The sequence below is a fragment of the Phalacrocorax carbo genome, chromosome 26 (genome assembly GCF_963921805.1).
Source record: "Phalacrocorax carbo chromosome 26, bPhaCar2.1, whole genome shotgun sequence".
Lineage (NCBI taxonomy): Eukaryota > Metazoa > Chordata > Aves > Suliformes > Phalacrocoracidae > Phalacrocorax > Phalacrocorax carbo.
Window position 1 is genome coordinate 3,131,168 of NC_087538.1, and position 25,511 is coordinate 3,156,678.

The 25,511-nt window shown below is 47.2% G+C and overlaps 1 protein-coding gene across 1 annotated transcript; it reads right to left on the reverse strand.

The window, feature by feature from the left end:
• Positions 1 to 802: 802 nt before the first annotated feature.
• Positions 803 to 25,211, reverse strand: LOC135317493 (protein ELYS-like). The gene is made up of 24 exons (XM_064473786.1): positions 25,091 to 25,211; positions 23,631 to 23,884; positions 20,883 to 21,063; positions 19,888 to 20,095; positions 18,501 to 18,617; positions 17,456 to 17,540; positions 15,325 to 15,475; positions 12,753 to 12,885; positions 12,484 to 12,665; positions 11,954 to 12,009; positions 9,714 to 9,798; positions 9,537 to 9,626; positions 9,230 to 9,374; positions 8,726 to 8,730; positions 8,365 to 8,460; positions 7,507 to 7,600; positions 5,903 to 6,026; positions 5,720 to 5,776; positions 4,360 to 4,506; positions 3,421 to 3,608; positions 3,105 to 3,249; positions 2,897 to 3,010; positions 1,102 to 1,249; positions 803 to 1,016 (listed from the first exon to the last, which is right to left on the reverse strand). Exons 1-24 carry the CDS (start codon positions 25,209 to 25,211, stop codon positions 880 to 882), a joined length of 3,063 nt encoding a protein of 1,020 aa, XP_064329856.1. The 3' UTR covers positions 803 to 879.
• Between the last annotated feature and the right edge of the window lie 300 nt (positions 25,212 to 25,511).

A 25,511-nucleotide genomic window follows, 5' to 3' on the forward strand; every position in this document is an offset into this window, starting at 1 on the left:
GAAAACGCTTTTTATTTGAGGAACAGCTGTAATTCAGAAGGAACCGCAGAACATTTCTCTCCGAGCATCTCAAAGGCACTCGTTATCGTGACTGCTTTGGTGAGAACAGCATTCCTGCGATGGAAACCTGCAAGTTTTGCACAGAAGACAAAAGTACCAACAACATAAGAAACAAATGCAAACTTACTACGAGAAATTCTATTATTTCCTAGCATTTTCCGACTGGCCTAGGCTAAGACGTTACAAGCATTGCCTAACAACTCACAAGAGGCTATGGGCTGGCTTCTGCCTGGAGCTTGCTTCTTCCCCACCAGAAGCTATTTATGGTTGGTTACATGGGAAGGGATGAATTGCAGCAAATAAATGGAGTGCGCTGACAACCCTGAGAGTCATCTTCCATGAGAAGGGGTTCTGATGGGGGATTAAACTACTTAGTTATCTGCGGCCTTATTTGCACGCCGGGCATGTCCTTATAGTACGATCTGCCCAAGGCCTTGGTCTTTTCTCATGGCAAAAGGACAGCAGAGAAGGGCAGTAACTGACCTTCATTGCCCTCAAGGCCAAATATACCAGAACTGGGGTTGATTTGGCCACACCACCTGTAGGAAACTCATCTGACAGCTACTGGCCTCTTTCCTGCTCTTTATCGTTCTGCCTATTTTTAAGTAAAAGAGGCAGAAACAAAGCAGAAATGTGTCAGCAAGTGGGAAGAGATCACTATTTGATCACACAATCAAGTCTAGCAAGATGTGTACACCAATAGCTTGATGGTAAACAGGGTTTTAGTTTTAGCCATCTTAAATTCTCTGAACACATTTACCATAATATAAACACATGTATTTTGCATAGCAAACATTATCATAACAGAAAAACTCTCTCTCAACTGGGTTTCTGCTCGTTTCCTACCCATAACTCTCTAACTTTGGCCAACACACGACTGCTGAAAGGTGCCCTTGGATGCACATTTCCTGCATTAGCTGGTTTTGTTACTGTCGAGATTGGCTTTGGTCTTGCAGCTGTAAAGCACGAGGGAAAAACGATCAGCCTTGTGCAATCAAAGCGATGGTTAGTTGTGCGTTATATTCCCCCCCTAAAAATTACCTTCTCTTGGTCCGGACGAAGGCAGATGGTAAGGCTTGGCTCTCTCTACAGCCAGCTGCCTCTGACCTCTAGGAAGGGTCTTGCCGTGCTGGGCTGAGAGAGAATTTCTGGCAACTGCTCTCTGTCTCCAGCGAGGAGCACAGTCGTTCTGATGAACGAGAAGCGTAAAGCAAGAAGTTAAATGTTACAAGAAGTTCATAGCACGGAGCTGTCGGTGCTATTTCGAATTAGGGAATATGTTTCCTCTACAGGTGCAGTAAAATACACCCCCTGCACAGAGCGGCAGCCAGTTCTGCCCATCAGCGCACACCAGCTTCACCCGGAATTTTTAGCCAAGCGGAAGGAAGACTAGAATAATAGCAGAACCTACAACTTTAAGTTAAAACCATGCCGGCACCCTGCAGAACCTCATTCTGACACGCTTGTCAGCACCCACAAGCTTCACATGGCTGACAAAATAGTGCCTTTCCCTTGTTTTTCCTGAAACGCCGCTGCCCCAGGTGACTGAATCTCCAGGGCAGCGGTGGGTTACGTTGGACAAGAGGAAGTGAGGATTAAAATGAGGAAGAGAAAGCTGCCTACACACCCCTTCCCCCGGGATGAAAGCTTTCAAACGCAGGACCTCAACCTTCCAGAACCACCCCACAAGTTTGCTTCCCTGGGAAACTATGGTTCTGGAAAGCAGCAGATGGATCACAGAACCACAACAGAAGTTCCCATAACACAGAATTTGACCTGCCTATTTTGAGACTCAGAAGTTAGGTAAGACTTTCTGTCCAAAAAGTGGTAAAACGAAAGCTGTGGAATTTCAGACCTCACGCTATAGCTTGAGGAAATAATAAAAAGAACAACCCATGATGCAAATGTTGCCTGTGGGTTGGCACCCAGAGCTGCGTGTGAGATACAGAAGATGACATACAACACACTCTTCATTCCACAGTGACCCAAACAACCTCCAATCATCCGAACGTTCCTACATAACGTACGTCCCTGAATATCTGAATGGTAAGAGTGGCTGACAGGAAAGATACTTATTGTGCTGGTTTTGGATGAGAAGGGGTTAATTCTCCTCACCGTGGGGGGCGGCTGCCTTTCCGGCTTCCCGCGCTCTGCCGCGTGGCGGGGGGGCGGGGCTGGGAGGGGCGGGGCCATGGTGGGGCGGCTGACCCCGACTGGCCAATGGCACGTTCATTCCATACCATGTGACACCATGACCAGTATATTGAGGGTGGGCAGTGGCAGCGCAGAGGCGGCGCGGCGTCGGGTCGGTGGGCGGCTGCGGCGCGTGTGGTTTGTTTCGGCGGTTCGTTCCCCCTCTCCCCTCCCTTCCCCCCTCCCGCGGGGCTTTGCGCCTCTCGTTGTTCTCCTTTACATTGCATTTCTACTGTTGTTTCTTTTAATTTTAATTATTAAACTGTTCTTATCCCACCCCACGAGCGTTACCCTTCTGATTCCCTCCCCCATCTAACAGTGGGGCAGTGAGCGAGCGACTGTGTGGGGCTGAGCTGCCGGCTAAACCACGACACTTATTTAATCCTCAGACACAAACAAACTATTTGACGTGGAGCCAACAACAGCCTGGAACACAGAATTTCCAACTTCACAGGGTCGCTTTGGAGAAGTGAAATTTTTTGTTCAACTTTTAGGTTCAGCTGTAACGAAAGGTGCAGATGCTTATTGCAAGTATTTCAAAGAAGGGTGTGATAAAGAAAGCAGGATTCTTATTGAGCACTGTTAAATCTAGTTAGTAACCCCTAAGAGAACCTTGCACACTTGGCAGAACTTTTACGCTTACCATGAGATGAACGTTCATCGCCTGGTTCAGCTGTGGGGCTGCCGTACAGTTGGCACGCTGCAGGTGCCGGACTAAAAGAATCTCATGAGTCCGTAAAAATTTCTCCAAACACTTCTATGAGAAATAACACATTTTAAAACATATATGATGACCCTGCCTCTTCTCTTGGCAAAGACGGGGTTCAGATTTTCCTCTTGCCCACACTTACTTGTTCAGAGTCTGTGAAAGGCAGCCTCAGGAAGTCTTCCACTAGTCCCATCTCCCGACAGATGTCATACATGTCTTTTAATAGCTCTTCCTCCTTTAACTGAGTGGTGTGCTCCTGCAGCAGAGCCCAAGCCTCCGCCATGCACCTGTAGTTAATTTTGTGAGACGTAAAGGCATATTAATGGTATCACCAAAAAGATGCCCCCCAGATATTGTGCTCAAAGTTCAAAGGAAGTGTAGGGGATTGTGATTTCTAGTGTTTGTTCTCCACCTCTCACAGTATTTGAGTGCCAAAATGGTGGCAGATATTTCTTTACCTATTGGACAACAGCACAGTGAGGAAAAGCCGCACTTCGCTACAGCTGGAGGCCGAGAGCTTCATCACCTGCGTGTATCTGAGGGCTCGCCTATGCTCTCCTTGGCACATGAGGGACTGAAGAATTCGCACGTCTTGCCACGACACAGGTTTGGTTGCAGTTGGTTCAAGCAGCAGGGCCAGGGAGCTCTGCAGAAGGTAGAGATCAGGTTTCTTAAGATATAGAGACACACACGCGCACAACAAAACGATTCAAAAGTGTCTTCAGTGAGGGTGAATCTCTGTTGAATAAACTTAGATGGTGACTAATGAAGGGCTTGGTACCGGACAGGTAAATATAAATGCTGAAGTGTCTGCAGAAAAAAGATATTCCGTGAGCCGTACAGAACAAAGGGAGTCCTTTGACAGGAGTGATTCACACCTGGCCAGGATAACCAAATCTCCGTAGGCAAACATCACCTCTCATAAAGACAAGTCATTCTCCCAGGCAAACAGGTTATATTAACATTGTGACGGGCAAAGAACAACCTTCAGCATCAGAGGGAACATGAATTAGATTGAAAAGTCACTTTTGCGGTCTTCTGTCTCAAGTCTTGCTGCCAGGATGGCAGTTTGAATAGTTAAAGTCCCCAAACCACTGCTTTTGAGAAAGCGCTCGACTGCTCTGCTGAGAACAACCTGAACAGACGGCTTTGGCAAGTCACACGTCAAGCATTAACGCTGACTTCTTCATTGTCTTAATCCATTTCCTCTCAACGTAATTAAAACCAAACTGCAGACCATCACGTATTGCTGAAGGTGCTGCTGAAGCAGCATTACAAAAAAGAAGCTTCCCATGTTTTATCACCTGGTATCAGCTAAGCACCAGGGTTTTTACATCATTTGATAGATCATAGCATTGTATTGCAATGTGTGCCCAACTAAACTGTCACATGCTTACTTCATAGTCCTTGTGGTCTAGAAGCCAAAAACCTCGAATAAGCTTAACAAGGCCCGAAGGGATGGCAAAGGCAGCTGCGAAGGAGTTGACGGAAGGTTCTGTTTTGTTCGGAAAGGGATGCGTGATGTCTAGCAGCAAGTAAATTGTCTGATATCAAGTATCTAATTAAGGCTAATAGATTTGCAAGACCAACAATTTATCACATGAAATAACATTATTACTATTGTTAATAGAATATTAATAGATAATAAAAGGAAATAAGAATATCATAGTGGTAGGACGCAGAAAATACTCATGTATTAGTCTTGCCATTTTATGCTGTTGCAACCTGAAGATAGTCAGGCCCTAACAACAAAATTGCATTCTGAATAAATAACCAGAAAGACAGACTCTCTGATTTCTCTAAGGCATTCAGAAAGGTTGCCTTTCGATATTTAAACAGTTCCGTTGGAAACACAGGCTCCCTCTTTAGTCACTGGAGCCACCAGCTGGACATTCAAAACACGAGAACGGCCAATGCTTGATTATTAAAGCAAACAAATTCTACAGCTGGTTTCTTCCCTCCTTTCCAGCATATATGAAACAACTGAAATTAGGGTGTCCTTACAGCACAGCTTAGCTCTGCATGATTAAAACTGGATTTAAACCAGTATGTGGATCACTCATCGGCAGTGTCACTCTCTCTTTCGGACAGCTGTTTTGGGGGGTCTGTTCTCATCAGAGAGCTCCGGGGTGCAACAGCTTTAAAGCCCCTGCTCTCTAGGCTCCCCTCTCGGGTCAGGCAACACACAGCCAAAGCAACACAGTGTATTTCGGCAGCTTAAAAGTTCAGTTTCTGCCCAATGACTTTTCCCTTCTCTCTCTCTATTATTCTGTGTGCCCGCACTTGTAACAGCACAAAAGCAAGCCCTCTTAGCTGTGCTGGAAAATGGATGATTTCAGCAACATCAGGTCCTGGTACACCGCTGTCAGAAATCCTTTTGCTCTGAAGCAGCACATTCTAGTGCATCGCTCGAGGAAGCAGCTGTTTGCTACAGCTGTGGGTGCTTCAAAAATGAAAAACAGTTTACATTTTGAGACAATCTAGGGGAGCTTTCTACCTTTAACATTGCTTAGTAAACCTGTTTTCTCACATCAGAAAAGACTTTGCAACAAAACATTTTAAAAATTCCTAAACAATCCACAGTACAAAGAAATCAAACAATGCTTCTGTCTGCGACTTAATTCTCAACTACACGTGTTCATCCGCAGTGCGTTTGAAGCACAAATTAGAAAATGCATCGAACGCGTAGGTGACAGACATTTCAGACCCCTGATGCGCGTATACTGGAGGTGTGACAGAAATAACTCCAAGGGATACGATTGCATGTTTGTGGCTTTCTTCAACGCCTTCTAGCAAATAGAGCTCCAGCAGTGCCTGGAATGAAAAGGTAGAAGCTTTTTAAAAGTCCTCTCTTTGAGAAATCATTGGCTTTGGGGGAGGGCTGGGCTGGGGCTGGGGTTTGTGGTGGTGGTGGTTGTTTTCAGGGAACACAACACTCACCTGTAAACTAGGAGGTGGGTATTTCCCAGTTCCTCCTTCCTCTCTCTGCCACATCTCCTCAACTTGGTCTCCCAACTGGGAAACCATCCCATCGATCATCAGGCAGTCAGAGTCCCATTTGCCTCTGGAACAAAACGTAGCGAGGATTTGACAGAGGAAAACACTAATTCCAGCCTCTCGGTGTCACAGATTTCCTCCAGCCAAAACAAAACCAGCTAAAGCTCCCACGACTCCAGGAAAGGAACAAACAGACAAAGGCATGATCATGACTTGAAGTAGACTGGAAAGAAATTTCGGAGTCAGGTGAAAGGTGCTCATTAGATCCTAGTGAATTATTAAAGGAGCTCCAAATAGGAATCCAAAAAGCTCCCTTATTAAGGGGAAAGTTGCAGCGACCTTTTAGTTTTCAGTTTTTCTTTTGTGCCGCATTACTTGTAATACAAGGGCAGTGTGAGCAAAGCTACCCCAAACCTCACGCCCCCAGCGGGAGTGTTCCCACACACAGCGGTGAGACCACAGCACGGCAATGTCAGGCTTTGGTCTCAGCACCTCGCTTTTGTTACTGAAAAACAGTCACGGTCAGAAAGCTGAGCCTGCAGCTGAATTCTGGTATCCCCTGAAGCAGCACGTTTGCGCCTCTGCACGTGCCATCACAGTGACGGAGGGCTGGCCTGTGAAACACTGCATTCCTCAGAAGCCCATCGCAGGCTCCTGCGGGCTGCGACGGCAGCCTTTCATTTCCCGAGGAGGACGAGCAGAAGCAGCACGCTGGAGGTGGTGCTTCTAAGGAGCCCGTGAGCCTGTACGAGAGTTACCTGAGAAGGACGCGCAGGAAGAGGAGCTTGAAAGCCAGCGCCTGACATAGAGCAGCTTCCACCTGGACTCCTCCTGCTGCACCTTGCTCACGGTGCCACAGCCACGGCTACTTGAGGACTTTCTTTAGGTTACAGAACAGTTGCCAAAGAAAAATCTGTTCTCACCTAACCCAAGGCGCATCACCATTATGCTCGTGAGCCAGCCCAGGAAAGGGAGTTCCCGTGAGGAAGGGGCTTTTATCCAGTAGCCAGGAGAGCGCTGGCCGTGCCAGCTGCATGTGACTCTGCCCATCTCCTTCAACGACACCGCGGTGCTTGGGAGTGGGAGATTTGGGCCAATCCCCTTATCGCCATCTATCACTGGTCATTGAGAGAGATTATTTTTGCTTTGTTTTTTGTTTTGTTTTATTTTTTTCCTAAAACACGCTTTCTTCTGTGCCCAGAACAATTGCTCTGCAAAGGCCGTGCCTTGCTGACCTGGCCGTGACTGATCCTGTCCTCACCACACGACCTTTTCCAGTGGTAACAAATGACACAGAATTGCCAATGAATTACGTGCACGTCAAAACAATGATGGTACCAACAAAGGGCACTAAGCAGAGGTATATATCAACATTTCAACACGGGAAAGGAACCTCTCTGTTCAGCAGGACACACGCATCACTCCAGTCAAGAGTGTTGCCAGCAAATGCATGAAGCGTAGCAAATACAGCTGCTGATGGAAAAGCCACTCGCTGCCGCTTCTGAATTTGCAGTGGAACTGCTCTAGAGCTTTCCTGCACGTCCTACCTTGATAAACGCTCCAGTTGCTGTCGATGACCAGCGTAGTAGCTCCGAATCAGAGGATAATTGTAGAAAGGTCTAGAGAAACGCATCTCATCACCTACAGGCAATAAATAAGAAGTAAGTTAAAGAAGTCATATCACATTTTCAACCTACAGTTTTTGACTAAAAAGACAGAAGAACACACAAGCTAAGCATCAAAAGCACAGGCCAGCCTCCGACTTTGAAAGAAGCCCAGCCTCCTTCTGCCTTTGCTAAAAGAGACCTACGACACAGGAGTCAATTCCTCCTTGTCCTAAGTGCCATTTCAAGCTTACAGGTGATGTAGCATCCAGAACATGTAGTGTCAGCTGAAGTTCACTCTAAAAAAAACCCAGTTCTCAAAGGGAATGGGTTTTTAAACATGTCATGTGAACATGCGTAAGACAGTTAAGGCTGACAATAGGATTTATAACCCATCCAAATGATGAACTATTTCCAAGGTGTATTTTTTCCTCAAACAATCCCTAAAAAGTTCAAAACACGCACGTCAGGCTTTTACTGTAAAATCAAGCATTCCCGTGTTGGTGCTTTAGGAGTTACTTGTTTACAATCCCAAAGATTTCAAGCTGTGGGCACGAGCAACTCCCTCCCTCAGAGGCTTAGTGCTGGTTCTGAGAAACACCCCGGAAAGAAACTGCTTCCATCATTCTACACGACGCAGTTGAAAAAACAGTGAAATCTCAATTTCAGCAGCAGAACTTCAGCATCTGCTGTCACTGAACGGGCACGACTTGGTATCGATGAAGCCTTGACAAAACCATGGGGAAGCACGTGTTCATAGGAAGCACTGACTGCTACAGACGCGTGACAGTTTAGGCTTACCTGAGCCCTCGGGCAGGAGGCGGGACCCACAGAACCAGAGGACCACTCGTGCATACAAAGCTGCGAGGCTGGTCACCGCCAGCTTATTTGTCAAGTCTGCAAAACATGAAAAGAAGCTTAAGAGGACTGTTGGTGTGCAATTTCTTTTGTTTTTTATAAAGCTCCCCTCATTGCACTAAAGAGAAAGTAGAAAAATAACACGGTAGAAATCTTTGCCTGTGCATTTTTCACTCCGTATCACGTCCTTCTCTGAAGTAAAAGCCCACAATCACAAGCAACCCTTACAAAGAAGAAGATTCACTAAAGGTTTAATAAAAAAAAGTGAAGTTGGAACTACTAAATCCACTCATGGATAAGGCACCTGTTCTTCACGTAGCAGAGACGTTTACTCTAGCAAAGGGATTTTCTCTTTTCTCCTCAATATGCCAGGAACAAGTTCTAATAGAAACAGCTACAGAAACTCATGCAACTCACTTTACATGTTACTCATTTAGGCTTCCTCTCTGATTTTAGTCATTTCCAATCCAATATTTGCATGCAATCACGCACTGCTGGCTGACAATCAAAGGGAGTATTTGTCACAGTGCCACATCCCGTTGCTGTAATTTCAAGCCGGGTGCTTGCACAGCTCCTTGCTGACCGCAGCCTCCCCACCCACTCGCACCAGCTCCCCAACAAACTCTTGCCCTGAGCTCAACGCGCGGTAAGTGGCAGCCCCAACCCCTCCATTTAAGCCCCTTCTCCCCGCTACATTTGACTTTCTGCCAATCAGCAAAACCAACAGAAGCTCCTCTTTCCACAATTACAGCCCCAGCATCGTTCCAAATCTTCATAAGACATACCAGAGAGTTAGAAATACTGTGACAAACCTTCTCCGGCGAGCTCTTGTGCCTCTGTTAGAAAACAGTTCAAGACTGTGCTAAGGTTGCTCAAAAGCAACTGGCGGTGCTGCAGAGCCTGTAACCTCTGCGGGTCAGTGGAGCTGCAGGAGCCGTCAAACAGCGCAACACCTTTTCAAGAACAGGTATGAAATCGTTAGCCTACAGAGCCATTGCAGAGTTTCAAAGTGCACTTCCAGATCTGCGGGCAAGACCATCTACCAGCAGATCACTGAATGAGCTCAACTGGAAAGACTGATTCTAGGTTTGCAGCATGGCTGCACTAGTACTCACATATGTCATCAAATTCGTGTTGTGTATAGATCACTCTGCTCCATGTCCAGTCAAGGGCAAACTGTAAATTAGCAGCAGAACTTGGCTGCTCTTTAAAAAGAGAGAACAAAAAAGAAATGAATCAAGAATTCCAAACGAAGAAACCATGCAACATAAAAAAAACATAACAAGTCTTACCTTTAGATGTCCAAAGCTTAATGCAGCCAGTCAGAAGCCCTACAGAACCTGTCTGGGCAGCAGCTGACAAGACCGCGTCTAACTGCTCCTCCTAAAAGTAACAGGCGAAATCAAAGGAGAATCCCACCTGCTGTCAACATCCCAACCACCAACAGTAAGTGCTTGTTTCTAACCCTACACTCACTCAGGCATCACAGGCTGGGCTGCTTGTTGCTGTGAGGAGCACATGGAATTTTTCCCCTGACACATCAACTTCCCAAAGGCTAATTCTAATCTTTATTTGCATGCCTCTGCATTATCCTCTCAATTTACTGCGTTCCAATTAACTATTCCCAGCAACGTGCCCTGCTTATACCCATGGCACATGGGGTGCAGAGAAGTTTGCCATCAGGAATGCGCGAAGGGGACAGAACAAACAGAACTCTGCAACGTTTGCATGGAAGCAGTGAAGCCAAGATCAAGCAGCTTTCCAGGCTATGAAGACATGAAGCAGTTACGACACCCCAAACATTAAGTTGTCATTTCCCAAAATGACAGAAAAGAAGTGAAACATTGATGTTCTAATAGGTTTCAGTTTTAGGCGCTTCAAACACTGTGTTCTAATGCCGTGGCGATCCTTCAGAAGGGCAAAGCACAGGCAGGCACAGACGTGCACTGTTAAGGAGTAGCTTAGTGCAGCTGGTGTTCTGGTACTTCTTCCAGGTGAAATGAACATAGAAACATAGAATCATAGAACCCTTAAGGTTGGAAAAGCCCTCCAGGATCAATGAGTGCAACTGTCAACCCAACACTACCATGTCTCCTAAATCAGGCCTCAAGTGCCACGTCTACATGTCTTTTCAATACCTCCAGGGATGGTGAGTCCCCCACCTCTCTGGGCAGCCTCTTCCAAGGCCTGACCACTCTTGCAGTGAAGGCATTTTCCCTAATATCCAACCTAAACCTCCCCCGGTGCAGCTTGAAGCCGTTTCCTCTTGTTCTATCGCTAGTGACCTGGGAGAAGAGACCAACCCCCACCTCACAACAGCCTCCTGTCAGGCAGCTGCAGGGAGCGATAAGGTCTCCCCTCAGCCTCCTCTCCTCCAGGCCAAACAACCCCAGGTCCCTCAACCTCTCCTCATGAGACCTGTTCTCCAGACCCTTCCCCAGCTTTGTTGCCCTTCTTTGGACACGCACCGGCAACTCTATGTCCTTCTTGTCCCGAGGGGCCCAAGACTGAGCCCTCATCAAATTGTCCTTTTTAGGGCTTTTGCTTTTTGTTTGCTTCTTTCTTTGGCTTTTTAAGCACATTCACAAGTATCTTTCCCTTCTAAATAAAATCATCACATTCAAAGCCATTTCTACACGTTCGAATACACACATCAGATTTCCATCTTTTTCTGAAAACCAGTCTCAGACAAGGAAACACACCGAGTACGACTTACGGTGGCAAACAAAACCCCAAACCAAGCTTCTTGCCCCTAATTCTGAGATTTGTCTTACTCACATTCACAAGCAATTCCTGCTCAAATCCCTAACAAGCCTCTGAATGATCTAGTCTCAATTCAGCAAAGGGTATGACAAATTTCTGCATTTCCCAATTATTCCCAACGTGGAGCTGACATCAGATCACCCAATCTGAATGGAAGAGCCTACATCAGGCTTGCAAAAGAAACAGCCTACGGGCCAGGCCAGCCTGCCAAGACGTTCATGTTAGCTACCACACTGTGCACAAGTGCGCTTTGCCCCAACGCACCCCCACAGATCTGGTGAGGAATCCAGTAGAGAGGAAGATGAGGGCAGGGAAAGACTGCTCTCCCCTTCCTACCAAGTGCTCCTCTGCCTGAAGGTTGTTCTGAGGGAACGATGCTTCCTTTTCTCCGTTCTGTCCTCTTTTCCCAGCTCATCAGGGATCAAAACCCGAACTCAGGACCACGCAGGCAGTTGCACTCATTGATGAGAGAGAAGGAACACCTTTCCCCGACTTTCTCTTCCTGCTCCTACAGCAGCGCTCTCTTCCTTTCTAGACATTCAGTCCCTGATCGTGCTTCAACGGGAGGCAACGGTGGGTTTACACTCCCAAGAGGGGACCTCAAACATTACATTTGATAAAACTGGCAGGGTACAATTGCAGTTACGCGTGTGGATGGGCAGGAGGAGCATTAAATGGTCCCTGACACCGAAAGCAGCGCCATGGAAAGCTTAGGAAAGGTCCATCTCTTGACATTCTCCATAAAGACACAGTAAAAGCTCACCTCCTTCTGGAAGCCGCTGCACGTCACATGAACAACTCCAGAGCTCAGCAGGCACGTGCCATCTGCAGAGACAACGAACGTTGGACAACATTCCATACTCTCACCGTGATGGTAGCACCAGTTTACATTTTTGTCACAGCAACCTCTGGAAAGGTACAACTGAGTACCCGTTTTCCTCATGACATCACTTACAGCCTTTTTTAGAAAAATAATGGCTGAGTGTAGAAATTTTACCTCCGGGGCTATCGAGGTGCTGCGCTTTGAGCTTCAGCCCAGAGTCATTTCATCTGATCACCAGCACCACCTCACGGGCTGCGTTACAGAAGCACCCAACCCCCAGACCCAGCCGCCTGTCAGGCAGGTGTCACAACAGCACACACTTGGTCAGTACAACGTCATCACAGTTGGGTGGGTGCGGGGTTGGGGTGTTTCGGTTTGGTTGGGTTTTTGCGTGACAAACAGTGAACAGGAGAACCAATAAATGGCATTTGAGCTCGGTTTAAGCTTATCACTACTCAAAGCCGTGTAATACCTACCAAAATTATAGGTGCTTGGATGAAAACACAGCTCAGGTTGTGGGTAAGAAGGAGGAACTCTCCAGCTTAGGCTGCGCTCCTGCACCACAACATCCAGAAGGAGGTTTGGAGCAGTCGTGCTTGTCACAGCGTCCAGTGACCACAGTGCAAAATAGGGGCAGTCCTGAAGGGATTCTTCTGGCCTGAAAGAAAACAAGTGCAGAAGCTAAACGCCGACTTTCCAGTGAATTATGGGGAGGGATACTGAAACCAGCTTCATAAAAACCTACCTTAGTGAGCCTGGCTTTTGAGCCTCATACCAGCAGTCAAAGTCAAATACACCCAAATAAGTAGATGGTTTTCCCTGGCCGCGTGTGTTCACTTGCCAGCTGAAGACGGAGACACTGGTGTCAGGAGATATGACTGGAAAAGACAAGACATTGTTTCTTATTGGGAGAAAATACAATCTATCTGACATTTTCAAAACATCACTTTCTAGTTTGGCTTCATTCTGTTACGTCACTCATGAAACACAACACTTGACTAAGAAGAATTTTAAAAATGTACACCATAGCATCACCTCTGTGATAGGTTTCAGTCATGCTGCCCCCCTTTGCGAGTTCAACCTGTATCCGTCCTAAGACAAACCCAATACACAATTGTCAGGTAATCAAGTCTCCCATACAGTAAGAGTGCATCAAGATGGTTAGAAAAAAACAAAAACCAAAAAACAACCCACCACCCTAGGAAAACATACATTGCTGCTTTTAGAAAGCATACAAATTCTTGTCGTATACACTTGATCACTCAGCTGGCATTATTAATTTCCAGATTCGACTCGATTACGGGTGTTACGAATAGCTCCTTTCCAGCACAGTCAGAATGAAAGAACACAATTATCACACAAAACAAACACCAAAACCCAACCCCAACAAACAGGAGGTTGGAACAAAGAGTTTAACATCAAACATTGACCATGTTACACTCGGGTTCTCTCAAGAAGTGGCATGGTCTGTCGTCTCTGGGGAGAAGGCATTCTCCAGATGTGAGCAAAGTGGGGGGTGCATCCTTTACCCTGACAGAGCAGGGAACCAGGAGACAGGTCATTTGGCAAAATGGGTCTCTGTTCTCTGCTGAGTTCATCAGGGCTGCTCAGGGAGCCTCCCACGCTTTACTGCGTGTCATCGTGAACTTCTGTGCCCTTTCACTTGTGTGAGCCGCTGAAACTGCCTTTGAAGATGTCAAGTAGTTTCATAAATCAGAAGCCAGCTTCCTTTCTAACCTCAACCCACATCCAACAGAAGCTCATGTGGGCCTACAACTTGAATAGTTTCTGGATAAAAGCTAATGAGGAGCCATCAGAAAAATGACAGGCATTTTTCCATGCCTCAGACTTCATGAAAAGGGGACCGAAAGGGCTTTTTTTGTTGGTTTTGGTTTGGGTTTTTTGGTGGGTGCGCCTGTTGGTTGTTTTTGACAAGGTTTTAGAAGGCCCTCTCCTCAGAATCATGCCACAGGTGGAGAAAATCCAAAGGGGTTTTCATTAGATTTTGACACGCTGTTGTTAGAGGATGGCACCCCAAAAGAGGTGGAAGCTGCCTCTTCAGGACTAAGACAAAGCTAATAAACACAAATAGCCTAGAAAGTCACGCCAGTGTCGTCTTTGTAACAGCAGACATAAGTTAAGGCCAGTAAGAAGAGAGGGAAGGGCATTCACACACCCAAACAAAAGGCTGTGAAAGTTATCACTGCAGCCGGCTCAGAGATGTGCTCAGAGCATCACTGGATGTGCAAACCCAGAGATGCACATCTCATTATTGCAAGGTAATGAAAGACACCAGAGGAGTTTTAACTGTCGATCCGGACAAGGGAAGCCAGAAGCTATTGCTTTAAGAGCTTGTAGGTGTAGGAACCTATTAGACACAGAGAGGGCAAAGTGCACAGGCAGATCATAGACTCGTAGAATCATTTAGGTTGGAAAAGGCCCTTAAGACCATCAAGCCCAACTGTAAACCTCATACTGCCAAGCCCACCACTAAACCCTGTCCCAAAGCGCCACGTCTGCACGTCTTTTAACTCCCTCCAGGGATGGTGACGCCACCACTTCCCTGGGCAGCCTGTTCCACTGCTTCGCAACCCTTTCTGTGAAGAAATTTTCCCTAAGATCCCAACTAAACCTTGTGCTCTAGACCCTTCACCAGCTTCGCTGCCCTTCTTTGGACACACTCAGCACCTCAGTATCTTTCTCGTAGTGAGGGGCCCAAAACTGAACACAGGATTCGAGGTGCAGCCTCACCACTGCCGAGTAGGGGGGGACGATCACTGCCCTACTCCTGCTGGCCACACTATCTCTCATACAAGCCAGGATGCTGGTGGCCTTCCTGGCCACGCGGGCACGCTGCCGGCTCATCCAGGTGCTTGGGGAAGGTATCAAACAGACCTGGCCCCAGGACCGAGCCCTGGGGAACAGCACTCGTGACCGGCCGCCAGCTGGATGCAGGTGCAGGCATAGGTTGGAAGAGGGGAAAAAAGAAAGTTGAGGGAACATTCCTAAGCAATGGAGGGGATGATCCTACTGTTCAAAGACGAGAGCTGGAGGAATAAAATGACTGACAGGTGTTATAGAGGTGACCCCACCATACATCGCTACAGCATGTCAGCAAGCATTGAAGGGAAAAATAGGGTTTATTTTAACAAGTCCCACAGAACCTAAGCACCCAGTTTTTCCTTTGAAATAAGCCCAAGAAGTTAGTCTATACAGATACTGAAGACTTTCAGGCTGTGGGTATGGAACAGCATTCACTGCTTGGATGCCAAAGCCATTTAGTTTAGAACAACCAAACACGGGCATCAGGAACAAACCTTCATCAACGCTGCCTTCTCTGTCAATGCAGTTGGGAAAGATTTCTACAGCCTGACAGCTGAGTAGTTTGGCCTTGCTGCCCTGCCCTCTCAAGGGAAAGGCTCCACCCGTCAGATCCAAACTGTACTTTTCAACACAGGATGCCAAACCCTGCGGAAAAAATCACAGGCGAGAGAAAGGTCATTCTGAGAGAAAAGCAGACATTATACCTCAGTAGGAAAGAATGTCTATGTCTAATAGAACCTGCATATTGTACTGTATCTCTCCCAGGCGCTTAATCTGATGGCAAAGAGAAACTACAGCTGACAAGCAAGAGAACTGAGTGTCAAACCGTAACGGGTAAGTTTGGCCGTAAAAGCTTTGCACATTTTCAGAACTGAGCATTTCCCTCGCATTACTGGTTCTAAATGTGTTTTGCAGAATTCCTTGCACCATCCCGGTTTCTTCACAAACCTACGTATTTATCTAGAAAGAGAGATCTGAAATAATGCCATACATAGGCATGCAAAGCGCTTTGCTCCATGACTTGATCACAGAACTGATGAAGTTAGAGGAGTCACGGCCTTCCAGCAGCCAAAGCTCTCTTGCGAGGCATTATCTATAGGCACACACCGCTAGAGTGAAAGCCCATCCCTCGGGAGTAGCCATGAGAACTTCTTACTGAGTCACACTCTTCTCTCAAACCACGTCAGCTCCTGCCAGCTCCTCCTCTCACCTCCTCAGGGACTAAAGGGTGAAATATGCCTCCCTGCCTTCACCAAGTGCAGCCAACAGCAAAACAACCCGGCGGACATGGCATGCACGTGGGCAAGGCGTGTAGGGGCACGAATTCCTACAGAGTCAGCCAACTACTTTGAGACCTACAGAAACTCCAGCAGGATTGTGTGGAACCTCTGAGACCACCAATTGCTAAGCAAGCATTGGCTGAAATACTGTCTTTCCAAATACAGCACTTGGTCAAATGCTCTACCCTACAACACATGGGTGTGTGGATTGTGGACAAAGAGCAGCTCTACAATTAAAAACCAACCAAACAAAACCAAAAGCTAAGCAGCTAAAAATCTCCAAAAACCTACCAGAGAATAAAAAAATTGCTTGTACCTCATTCTACCCAAGTTTCCTAAAGTTTCACAGCTCTAGAAGGAACTGGCATGAGACAATCCATTCTCGTATGACCTGATATGTTACATTTAACTCACCTACTCTGAGAACAGGCAAGCTTTCTCTTAACCATTCTAGGAAATACTACTAATAAATATCAAGGCTGTAGAGCACAGATCCTCTCCTACCGCACCTCAACAGGAAAGACATGCTCTGAATTAAGATTACTTTCCCATCAAAAAGATTTTGCAAGGGTTTCAGGCGTAACACTGAATAAAATTATACGTTCTAAAAATATGTCTTCTATCTGTTAGATAACAGAGAGGTAAGGCTAGTTCACCTCTATTTTAAACACAACCTCTTTGGAGCCACTTCTCAAAATTTACATATACTTTTTTGACCAAATCAGACCACTCTTTACTGTATTTGCGTATTTTGCTGGCTTCAAGAGCAGAGTTCGTAGGTAACGCAGCCAAAAAGTAGAAAGAGTTCTCTTTAGAGCTACGAAGTTTCAGGACCAGCACCGAAGAGACCCTGCAGGTGAGCGTCATGTGAAGTCCTGCTGACAGAGCTCAAAGGGAAAACAAGAATTTAAACCTGAAGACCGGAACAGAATAAAGCTGTACGCCCGTGTTTTAAGGAAGGGAGACAGACAGAACCTTATTCAACTCTGCAGTTTGGTTAAACAGAGCTACTCAAAGCCCTGTCTTCTCTTCCTACAGGCCATTCACTTGGTGTTTAAATGAAGAATCATTTTCTTTGTAAAAGCTGCTGCCTCTTCAGGAACTGAATTTATACGGGCTCTTTGCAGACGGCCCTGGCTGGAACACACGACACGGCGGTATGAAATTGTACGACTTCTTTTCAAAAAGTATGGACAAAGGCCGTGCCCGGGAAGACTCAGCAAAAGATTCTTTCTTTTTAAGTCATCTCTGAATTGTCATGGTCAATATTCCCCCTGCCAACTTCACTGATACTCCCTTAGGGAAAAGGACTCTTTCCATCCTTTCACGGACGTGCACGTCTTACCTCGTACATGGCTTGTCCTGAAGCCAAGCGCCTCCTGTCTGCGAACGCTAACTGCAACAGATGTAAACTCACGGCATCGCCTTCACTGGAAAAGGTACAAATGATGACATTTGGTTACAAAGCTGCTTTATAGTCCTCGTTACCCTTTCCTTAGATCTAGGCTGAGGTTTCCTGAATAGCACTGTCTCACTGAAAAGAAAAACAGCCCTTCCCAAAACCTAAGAATTGGTCACATTTAGCCGCTAAACCACAAAGGAGGAAATTTGGACACTAACAGCTTCTGGGGCAAAGGCTACCCATACAATCTGGAAGCTTCAAGATGTTCTATGGAGTAAAAATGGTTGGGAACAGTTCTTGGCATTGAAGAGCTCGCAATCAAAACTGCTTTACAGTCAAACTGAAAAAGATTGCCACTCCATGAGCAGCCGAGCTGAGTAAATAGCTTGCTGATGCTGAAAGGGGCAGATCTTTCTCCCCTTCCCTTCCCACCAAAGCTCCAGTCCCTCCCCTGCACACACGGCACCTTCCACACCCTCCTTTCAGTCATTAGCCCAGCAGGAAACCACCGACTTGGCTGCTGAGCACCTTCCCTGCCAGCCGAGCTGAGCTGGCTCACCAAGGCTCAGGCTGGCACCAGGGAACCGGCCATGCTGTCACCTCCTCCTTTAGGGGCAGCAGGCTGGTGGATCCGCACCGTTAGTGCTCTGGAGCTGCAGCCTCCACTGCGCTCCATGGTATTTTCATACCACGGTGTGAATATCAGGCAAATCATGAAGCAGTCATCAGGAAACAAAGGAAGCCATTGAAGAATGCCAGCACAGAAATAGAGCCACTGTCGCTTTGCTGCCTTTCAGCAGGGAGGAACTAGTAGGTCCCTCTCCATCCCTGTTACATCCTGTACAAATCGCACCGTCAGCCCCTTCCATACCGGAGAGAATCTCCTGCACGGCTAATTCAACAAAACAAATACACGTGGGTCAACTCTAGGTGAACAAATACTCAAAAAAAAAAAAAAATCAGTGGCCGATAGTAAGCTTTTATTCACCTTTCTTGCGTCGACTGAACAGCCCACAAGTAGCAACAGTTGCGAGGATCGTGCTCAGGCTCTTGAAAAGTAACGGCGCAGACAGGAATCCTTCCTCCTTCAAGCTGACAGTGGTGCCTGCAGGGTTAACAAAAACAGAAAGCAGGTGAGCCTGGTGGCCCTGCCTGTTTGTAGAAGGGGAGAAGCATCTTCTGAGCAAAGAGCCCCTGACGTGCTTCTCCTCAAGGCACAGAAGGTCACACTCCCGTCTCAAACAAGGGAGTCACGGGAGCGACTGCTTTTGATGCAACAGCCACGAGGTGAGGAAATTACTGTCCATCACGGGCAATAACCTGGCTTTATCTCCTCCTCTGCCTGCGGAGCAGGAACATGAAAGATTCCTTCAGCTGCCAGGCAAAAGATTCTTCCTACTCTTGTCGCCTGCTTCAATATTGAACTGAAAATGCAGCCTCTCTTCTGCACAAGCTGAAAACAGCGCCAAACACCAGTAGTGTCTTGTTTCTTTACTTGGACTATCTAAAGCCTTTCTCCTCCAGACTTCTGAACCTTCTTTGCACCTTCACAATCTATTCTTGCCACCTCACTATCCCTCCACTCTCTATTCATGCCGCCAATAGTTCCCGGTGAGTCACTGCAGATTTGCTTAAGTGAATCCCGATCTGAACTGGGTCAGATATTCCAGGGGGGATTGCTCTTTGGCAGAGCTGAAATCATCTCCCTCATTTCTCTGTTGCTTATCCCTTGACATGACCCTTATTCCCCCTCCAAGTGTTCCAAGCAGACTTTCATTCCCATGCATCGCTGCCTTGGCATGGGTCAGTCCCCTCTTTTGGTCGAGGCTGAAATGTGGGAGAGAATGTCTTTTCAGCCACAGATCAGCTCTTGATCCTTCATGTCTCACTCCTTTCAACCGGGACGCTTTGAAGAATATGATCACCACAATCCCATCATTAACATACTTCAGCCTTTCAATGGGTGCCCTCATTGCAGGAGCTGCTTCTGAGAAATAATGTCTACAATCTCTTTCATTGAAACACACACAACTCCTGCTGTCACTGAATACTGCTGGTGGAACAAACTGCCTTATGGAAAGCAGCTCTCTCACACCCTAACTGCTTGACAGAACCCAGAGAAGGGAGCTTTCCGCAGTTCCTCAGCCCACGGGCACAATAAGGAGAACAATCCCAGCCCGCTGGGCAGAAGGCGGCCCACTGAATCCAGGTATGGCTCAATGGTTACTTCAGAAGGGGATTCCTAAACAGGCCAAGATTACACTCCACATTTCCCTCCCTGAAAAAGGGCTCTTTAAATTAACAGACTTCCTCCTCAAGCAGAGCCTTGAGAGCCCTGCACCTCCAGGCGTGACCAAGTGCAAAGGCCGACTTACTCCCACTGCAGAGTTTTCATATTCCACAGTGACAGGGAGCCGTCGGAAAAACCCACGGCGAGCTGGTTGCTTCTGCTGATGTAGCACAGGGTCGATATTGCTGTTCCTGAAGGACACTGTAACTGAAGGCAGAGATGTCTCCCTTCCCCGGTCACCATTTCTCTTCTTAGTGGAACTCCAGCAGCAATTCTGGTGACAACTACTAGAGCTACACGCACAAAACCACACAATAAAGGAATGCGTTATGCCATTCAGGTTGCATTTGAAACACTGACGTGACAACATGTATAAACTAATGCTACCGTCCCCGGCAAAATACCCATTGATGCAATACTTTGTCTGCTCTTCCCATTTTGTACGCATTCAGAGCACATAGGAACTCTCTGACTGGACAGGTATCCTCGCTCCTATTTCAAAACCAGGTGAAAGCAAAACCTCCATAGACAAATTCTTCCTGGGCTCTGCACATCAGCAGTTTGGGCCTCATGGTGAAGCTACTTGAAGTGACACCAGCTCCCGAGGCCACTCTTGTAAGAGCAAAAACAGCGTATGCAATCCGAGTACACCAAGTACAGGTTCCGTTTGGTGAAATGCAGGGATTTTGGTAAGGCATATTTACTTTAAAAAACAAGCCTCAACTTTGCCCCAAGTCAATGAACAGAAGCAGAAGAACATTCCCAGGAAACAGGGCACGTCCGACACACCTTCCTGTCAGGCAGCTGCACCGCCTCGGATGGTCAGATTCCTACCCCTCGCTGGTGAGAATCACCGTGACAGAGGGACCCTGGTGGGAGGGGGTATTTGTAACCTTAGGAGGAGTATGAAGCCACTCCCATTTTTAATCCTTTCAGGGCCAGACGATGTCAAACCACCACCTGTAATCAGCAGTCATAAACGTCTGCACAGCAGTAGCTTCAAAGTGGGATGCGTGTTGTTGATTTAAAAGACACAAGTTTTCTTACTTTTCCGTTCAAGTTTAGAAACCGCAAGCTCACCCGATGGTTCATTCTCCCTCTGACTGCAAGAGAGATCATCCAAACCAAGGTCCACCACAAGCAGATGACCAACATCTGTCGCCACCGCTGCCACGCCACAAAACCCTTGCAGAGCCCGGTGCAGGTGCCAAGGCCTCGCGCTGGCTCCTCTGGGGTTAGTTATGGGCTCTACAGCAGTTACCTACAGGAAAACTACAAGTTAGTATTTAAGCTCTTTGACGAGCTTTGATAGAAATCACTCAAAAGTGAAGCCAGAATCAGCCCATCAGAAGCAAGAAAGTAAATACAGGGTTCTCAGACTTAAAAACACAGCATTGATCCCAATTATATCCAGACAAAACAAACAAACCAACCAACCCCCAAAAATGTCCTGTACAAACATCCGTTACTGCCTTCCGTTTACGGGGTTTCCTGCAGGGATTTCGCTGAGCTCACTCCAACTGCAATGGTGCAGTCTATTATCACAGCTTACCAAGTTCCATTTTCTACTTAGAAACCATTAACTCAAAGACAACACAGAAAATCCATTAAATGCAAGAAACTTGACCGTATTTAAGGGACTGGAGTAAGAAAGGCCAAACTCACTCTCGCTCTCCCACGGCCCCCAGCCCGTCAGCACTGGGATACAGCCCACGCCTTCTTTGCCAAACAGGTACTAGGGCAAATCTCGGCTCTCAGTCAGACGCGGCAGCGGCCAAGTTGCAGGGGAGACACACCGCTGCCACGGCAAGGGAGTCTTGTTACAGAGAGCGGAAGGGAGATACCAGCTTAGGGAAAGTTACACCAGTCCTCATTTAGAATCAACAGAGCAACCAGGGAAAGCAGAAAAGTTTTCAGTGCCGAAACAGCGGCAAAAAGCCCAGCAGCTGGTTCGCCAAAAGCCAGCTCCGGCTGAGGAGACGCGCACGCTGCTCTGTAACACGCGGAGCCGCCTGCCAGCAGCTTTAGTACAAGGCCCTGATGAAGACAGACCTTTCCGCACCTGCAGCCCCTCCCGGGACAGCCCTGACTGCTCCAGCAGAGACACCAGCACGTGAGGGCTCCTGCACTAAGGCTCCACAACAAAAGAACACGGGCTGCCCTTCAGCCTCCTTGCATAATGTCACACAGTGACACCAGGGAGCTTTACATCAACAGCAACCTGTTACACGACAACGGAACAGAGCAGTGAGCACCACAAGGAGTCCTTTTTTTTAATATATTGGGTTTTCTCCCCAGAGGTGGGGAAAAATTGACCAAACCTCGAAGCCCCAAAGTTCTCTCCTCTCCCGTGTCAAGCACTTGCTGTGACTGCGCTGCCTGGCAATCTGCTACAGAATTTACCTTTCCCCTGGGCCACAAGAATTCTACTCCTAGAAGTGCCCGCAGTATTTGAGACAAATTTATATTGTTTCTGTCATGGTTTCAGCTGGGATAGAGTTAATTTTCTTCACTCTAGCTGGTATAGTGCTGTGCTTTGAAATTAGCATGGAAAAAAACCTGTTGAGATAACACACAGATGCTTAGGCTGTTGCTGGGCTTTGCACGCTCTCCTACACTGCTGCCAGCTCCTTCTGGGAAGGAACGCAGAAATCCTGTCTCAGCTCCCTGACTCTGCATGCTGCCCTTCTGCCTCACACAAACCAGGAAGAGTGGGGAAAATACCATTCCAGAGCTCTGAAACATGCAACCCTTATAAACCAATTTAATACCGTTAATGTTTTCAATTCAGATTTGCTTTTACAAGTCTGAATGACTGCACGTCTATGCCAGCACACAGCTTGCCTTTCCATCTCAAACGCTGAGATTTATCAGGACGATCGGCAAACCCACACAGCGGAGCACCAACCCAGCTCAGCTCGTTAGAAATCACCACCACACAAACGCTCACTGCCAGCAGTCACACTGTAGCGCTACAGACAAACAAACCCCGCCTGGATTCTAGCAAGTCAAACCAAACCACGCTCTGGAAAGCTGAGTAATACGGAAGTATTTATCTGTCGCAGATTCTAAGGTGGTAAAGACAGAGGGAACCTTGATGTTCCATTACCTTAAGGTGACTCTTGTCTACACTCAGATAAGGAGCCGAGGGGAAAGGACGTCATTTGAGTTTATGGGTTAGAGAAGGCAGGGAAAATTAGCAACGTTACACCAGAGTATCCCACCGGCACAAGCACCATATGCAATAAGCAGAGGTTCAAGGGCTTCAGGCTGAAAGTCAGTCTGTAACCACCTGCCAGGTAACGCAGTGAAGCCTGTTTTTTCCCATCCTAAGTCAACAGAAAAATGTGCTTTGCTCTAAAGTCACCTGCTTGCTAGTCCAAGACTCCTGGGAATGTGCCGAAGTCAGCTACAGCACAGCCATGGAAGTCTGAGATGTTTTAAAGACAGTATTTCTGACATAATGAACCATTCAGGACATGTATGTTACCAACACTTGAAAGGCAGGGTGAGGACGAGTTCTTTGTCACTCTGGCTAAAAAAAAAAGGTAGTTTTCAAGGCCTTTTTGTCAAAGTGGAGAATGAGGTAACTACGTGCTCTACTGTAAAACCAGAAAACTTGTTTGACTCTCTCAGCAAACTCAAAGGATAACGGTACCGTTAACCCCACGATTTCACATCAAGGTGCTCTCGACTGGACACTCTGCAGTGACAGTATGATGACACAATAGAGAAAATGGACGTCCTAGCAAAGAGACGCTCCAAAGCTGCTCCTGAAACAGCGTTATGCAGCACCTGACAACGTTTCCCCCATTAAAAAGCACCCACCCTTCCTGGCAGAACTACTGCTGTAACCACGCTTGATGTTCCAAGGTCGTACAGGCAGAGAACACTTCCCTCTGCTTCTCTCAAGCCAACCAGCAGCCCCGTTCCCGTCTGCCAGGAAACCTCCTTCACCACGCGGATGGTGGGAGGCTGCTCACGGGCTCCACTGAAACGGTGTGCAGAGAGCCGCTCTCCCGTCACAGCGCTCACGACCTCCAGCTGAGGGCCACACGCCAGCCAGGCCAGCCCATCTCTCCCTGGAAGAAGAGAAAAGGCTGGCTAAAGCAAACTCCCAGGAGAGGGTTGAAAACAACGGGAAAATCACAATCACTGCCCCTTTGCTTCAACAGAAGTACCTCACAGAGCAAGAGAGGCTTACCGAATTCGGGTCGATTATTGAAAATCACCCACTGAATCCTCAACCAATGCATCGTAAAATGAACCACCTTATTATTTTGCATTTGGACTTGTCATTCCTGCACTGAAGAATTCTGCTTGTTTGGGATAAAGATTACAATAGATTGGTCTCTAGTCTTTATACCATATTCAGCTTGGTTTTGCTAGAAATCATCTAAATACATATGAGAATACAACTCCTAAAGCATAATTCAAATATGGCAAAATCTCAGCCAATTCTTTTCTAGTTGACTAACTTTGCTCGACACACGCCTACTTTGGGCAGGGATTTGGACTTCAACAAGGAATTACCTCAAAATGGGCACTGCGGGAGCCAATTTCAACTTTTACACGCGCTGATCACAGAGAGAAGTTAGCACATTTAGTTTCACTGAACTACTTCCAACACAAAGGGAGTATTAACTCAACTACTGCACTGACAGTCACACAGAGAGATTCTACATGGTCTCAGCAGAAGCCCGGACACCCAGGCAGGCCCCCGGCTCTACCTTCAGATCACCGACAAAGTCAGCTACCTCATCTGCTCAGCCGCTCTCAGCAGCTCTCCCGGGACACTCCTCTGCGTCCCATTAAATGCTCTGCAAACCTGGCTGCAGCGCCTAACAGGGCTTTCCTCTTCCTTCTGTTTTTAGTCAGGCTAGGAAAGAAAAAGCAGGGGAGGCTGCCTCTCTAACACTGTGGGAGAACTAGTTCTGCACGGGATGTTATGATGGTACCAATAAATACAGCCCAAAACCACACCAGGACTTTTTTGAAAACTGCCTTTCATTCCATTAGAAGTTGAGGAGGGCTCACTGACTTGCCCGTGTTATTTTAATAGCTCAAGACTGGCGCAGGCTGTTGTCCTTTCAAAGTTTAACTCTACTAATGTTTTAATGTTAACATTTTTCATCATTTTGTCATAGTTCATCCTTTCTGTTCTCTCAAAACCTGACGCACCTGAGCAGCACCAACCTGACACAGCTGATGCTGTGACCCCGTGCCTCAGGTCACCTCCAGGCAGTAACAACTTCACAGCAAGACCCAATTTCAAGGAAAAGGCTCACCTCTGGAAAACCGCCCACGCAGCACAGACCCTCGGGTGAGCTCATCTTCCCCAAGAGCCTGAATGGTCACCTGGGGAAACTGCAGCAGGCTGCTCGTTACCTGAGCCGCGAGGTCTCGCATTCTTCACTGTGAATAGAGAAGAAAATGCAAAAAGAGGCTCCTGACAGCCATCGACATTTTTCAGATTGACAGAACTTTCATCCCTTTGCCGTGAATAATCTCCCGTCCACCTCCTGCGGCTCTTTTCCTTAACAAAAGGGCACTCAGGACAGGTTTGGATCTCACAGCAGAGCAAAAGCAGAATCCTTTGCTTTTCTGATGCCTACGAGATCACCAACAAAAAGGGACGCAGGGGTACTGACAGGATAAACAACACGGGAAAAAGCCCAAGACACTGGAGTCAAGTCAAGCAAGGCGGCA

Excerpts from the sequence above, each read along its gene's own strand:
- LOC135317493 (XM_064473786.1), bottom strand. The coding sequence starts at position 25,211 with ATGCGAGACCTCGCGGCTCAGGTAACGAGCAGCCTGCTGCAGTTTCCC. Across the intron at positions 15,476-17,455 it reads CAGGACAAGCCATGTACGAG|GGTTTGGCATCCTGTGTTGA; the intron begins GTAAGACGTGCA and ends TTTTTTCCGCAG. Across the intron at positions 9,627-9,713 it reads TAAGCTTTGGACATCTAAAG|AGCAGCCAAGTTCTGCTGCT; the intron begins GTAAGACTTGTT and ends CTCTTTTTAAAG.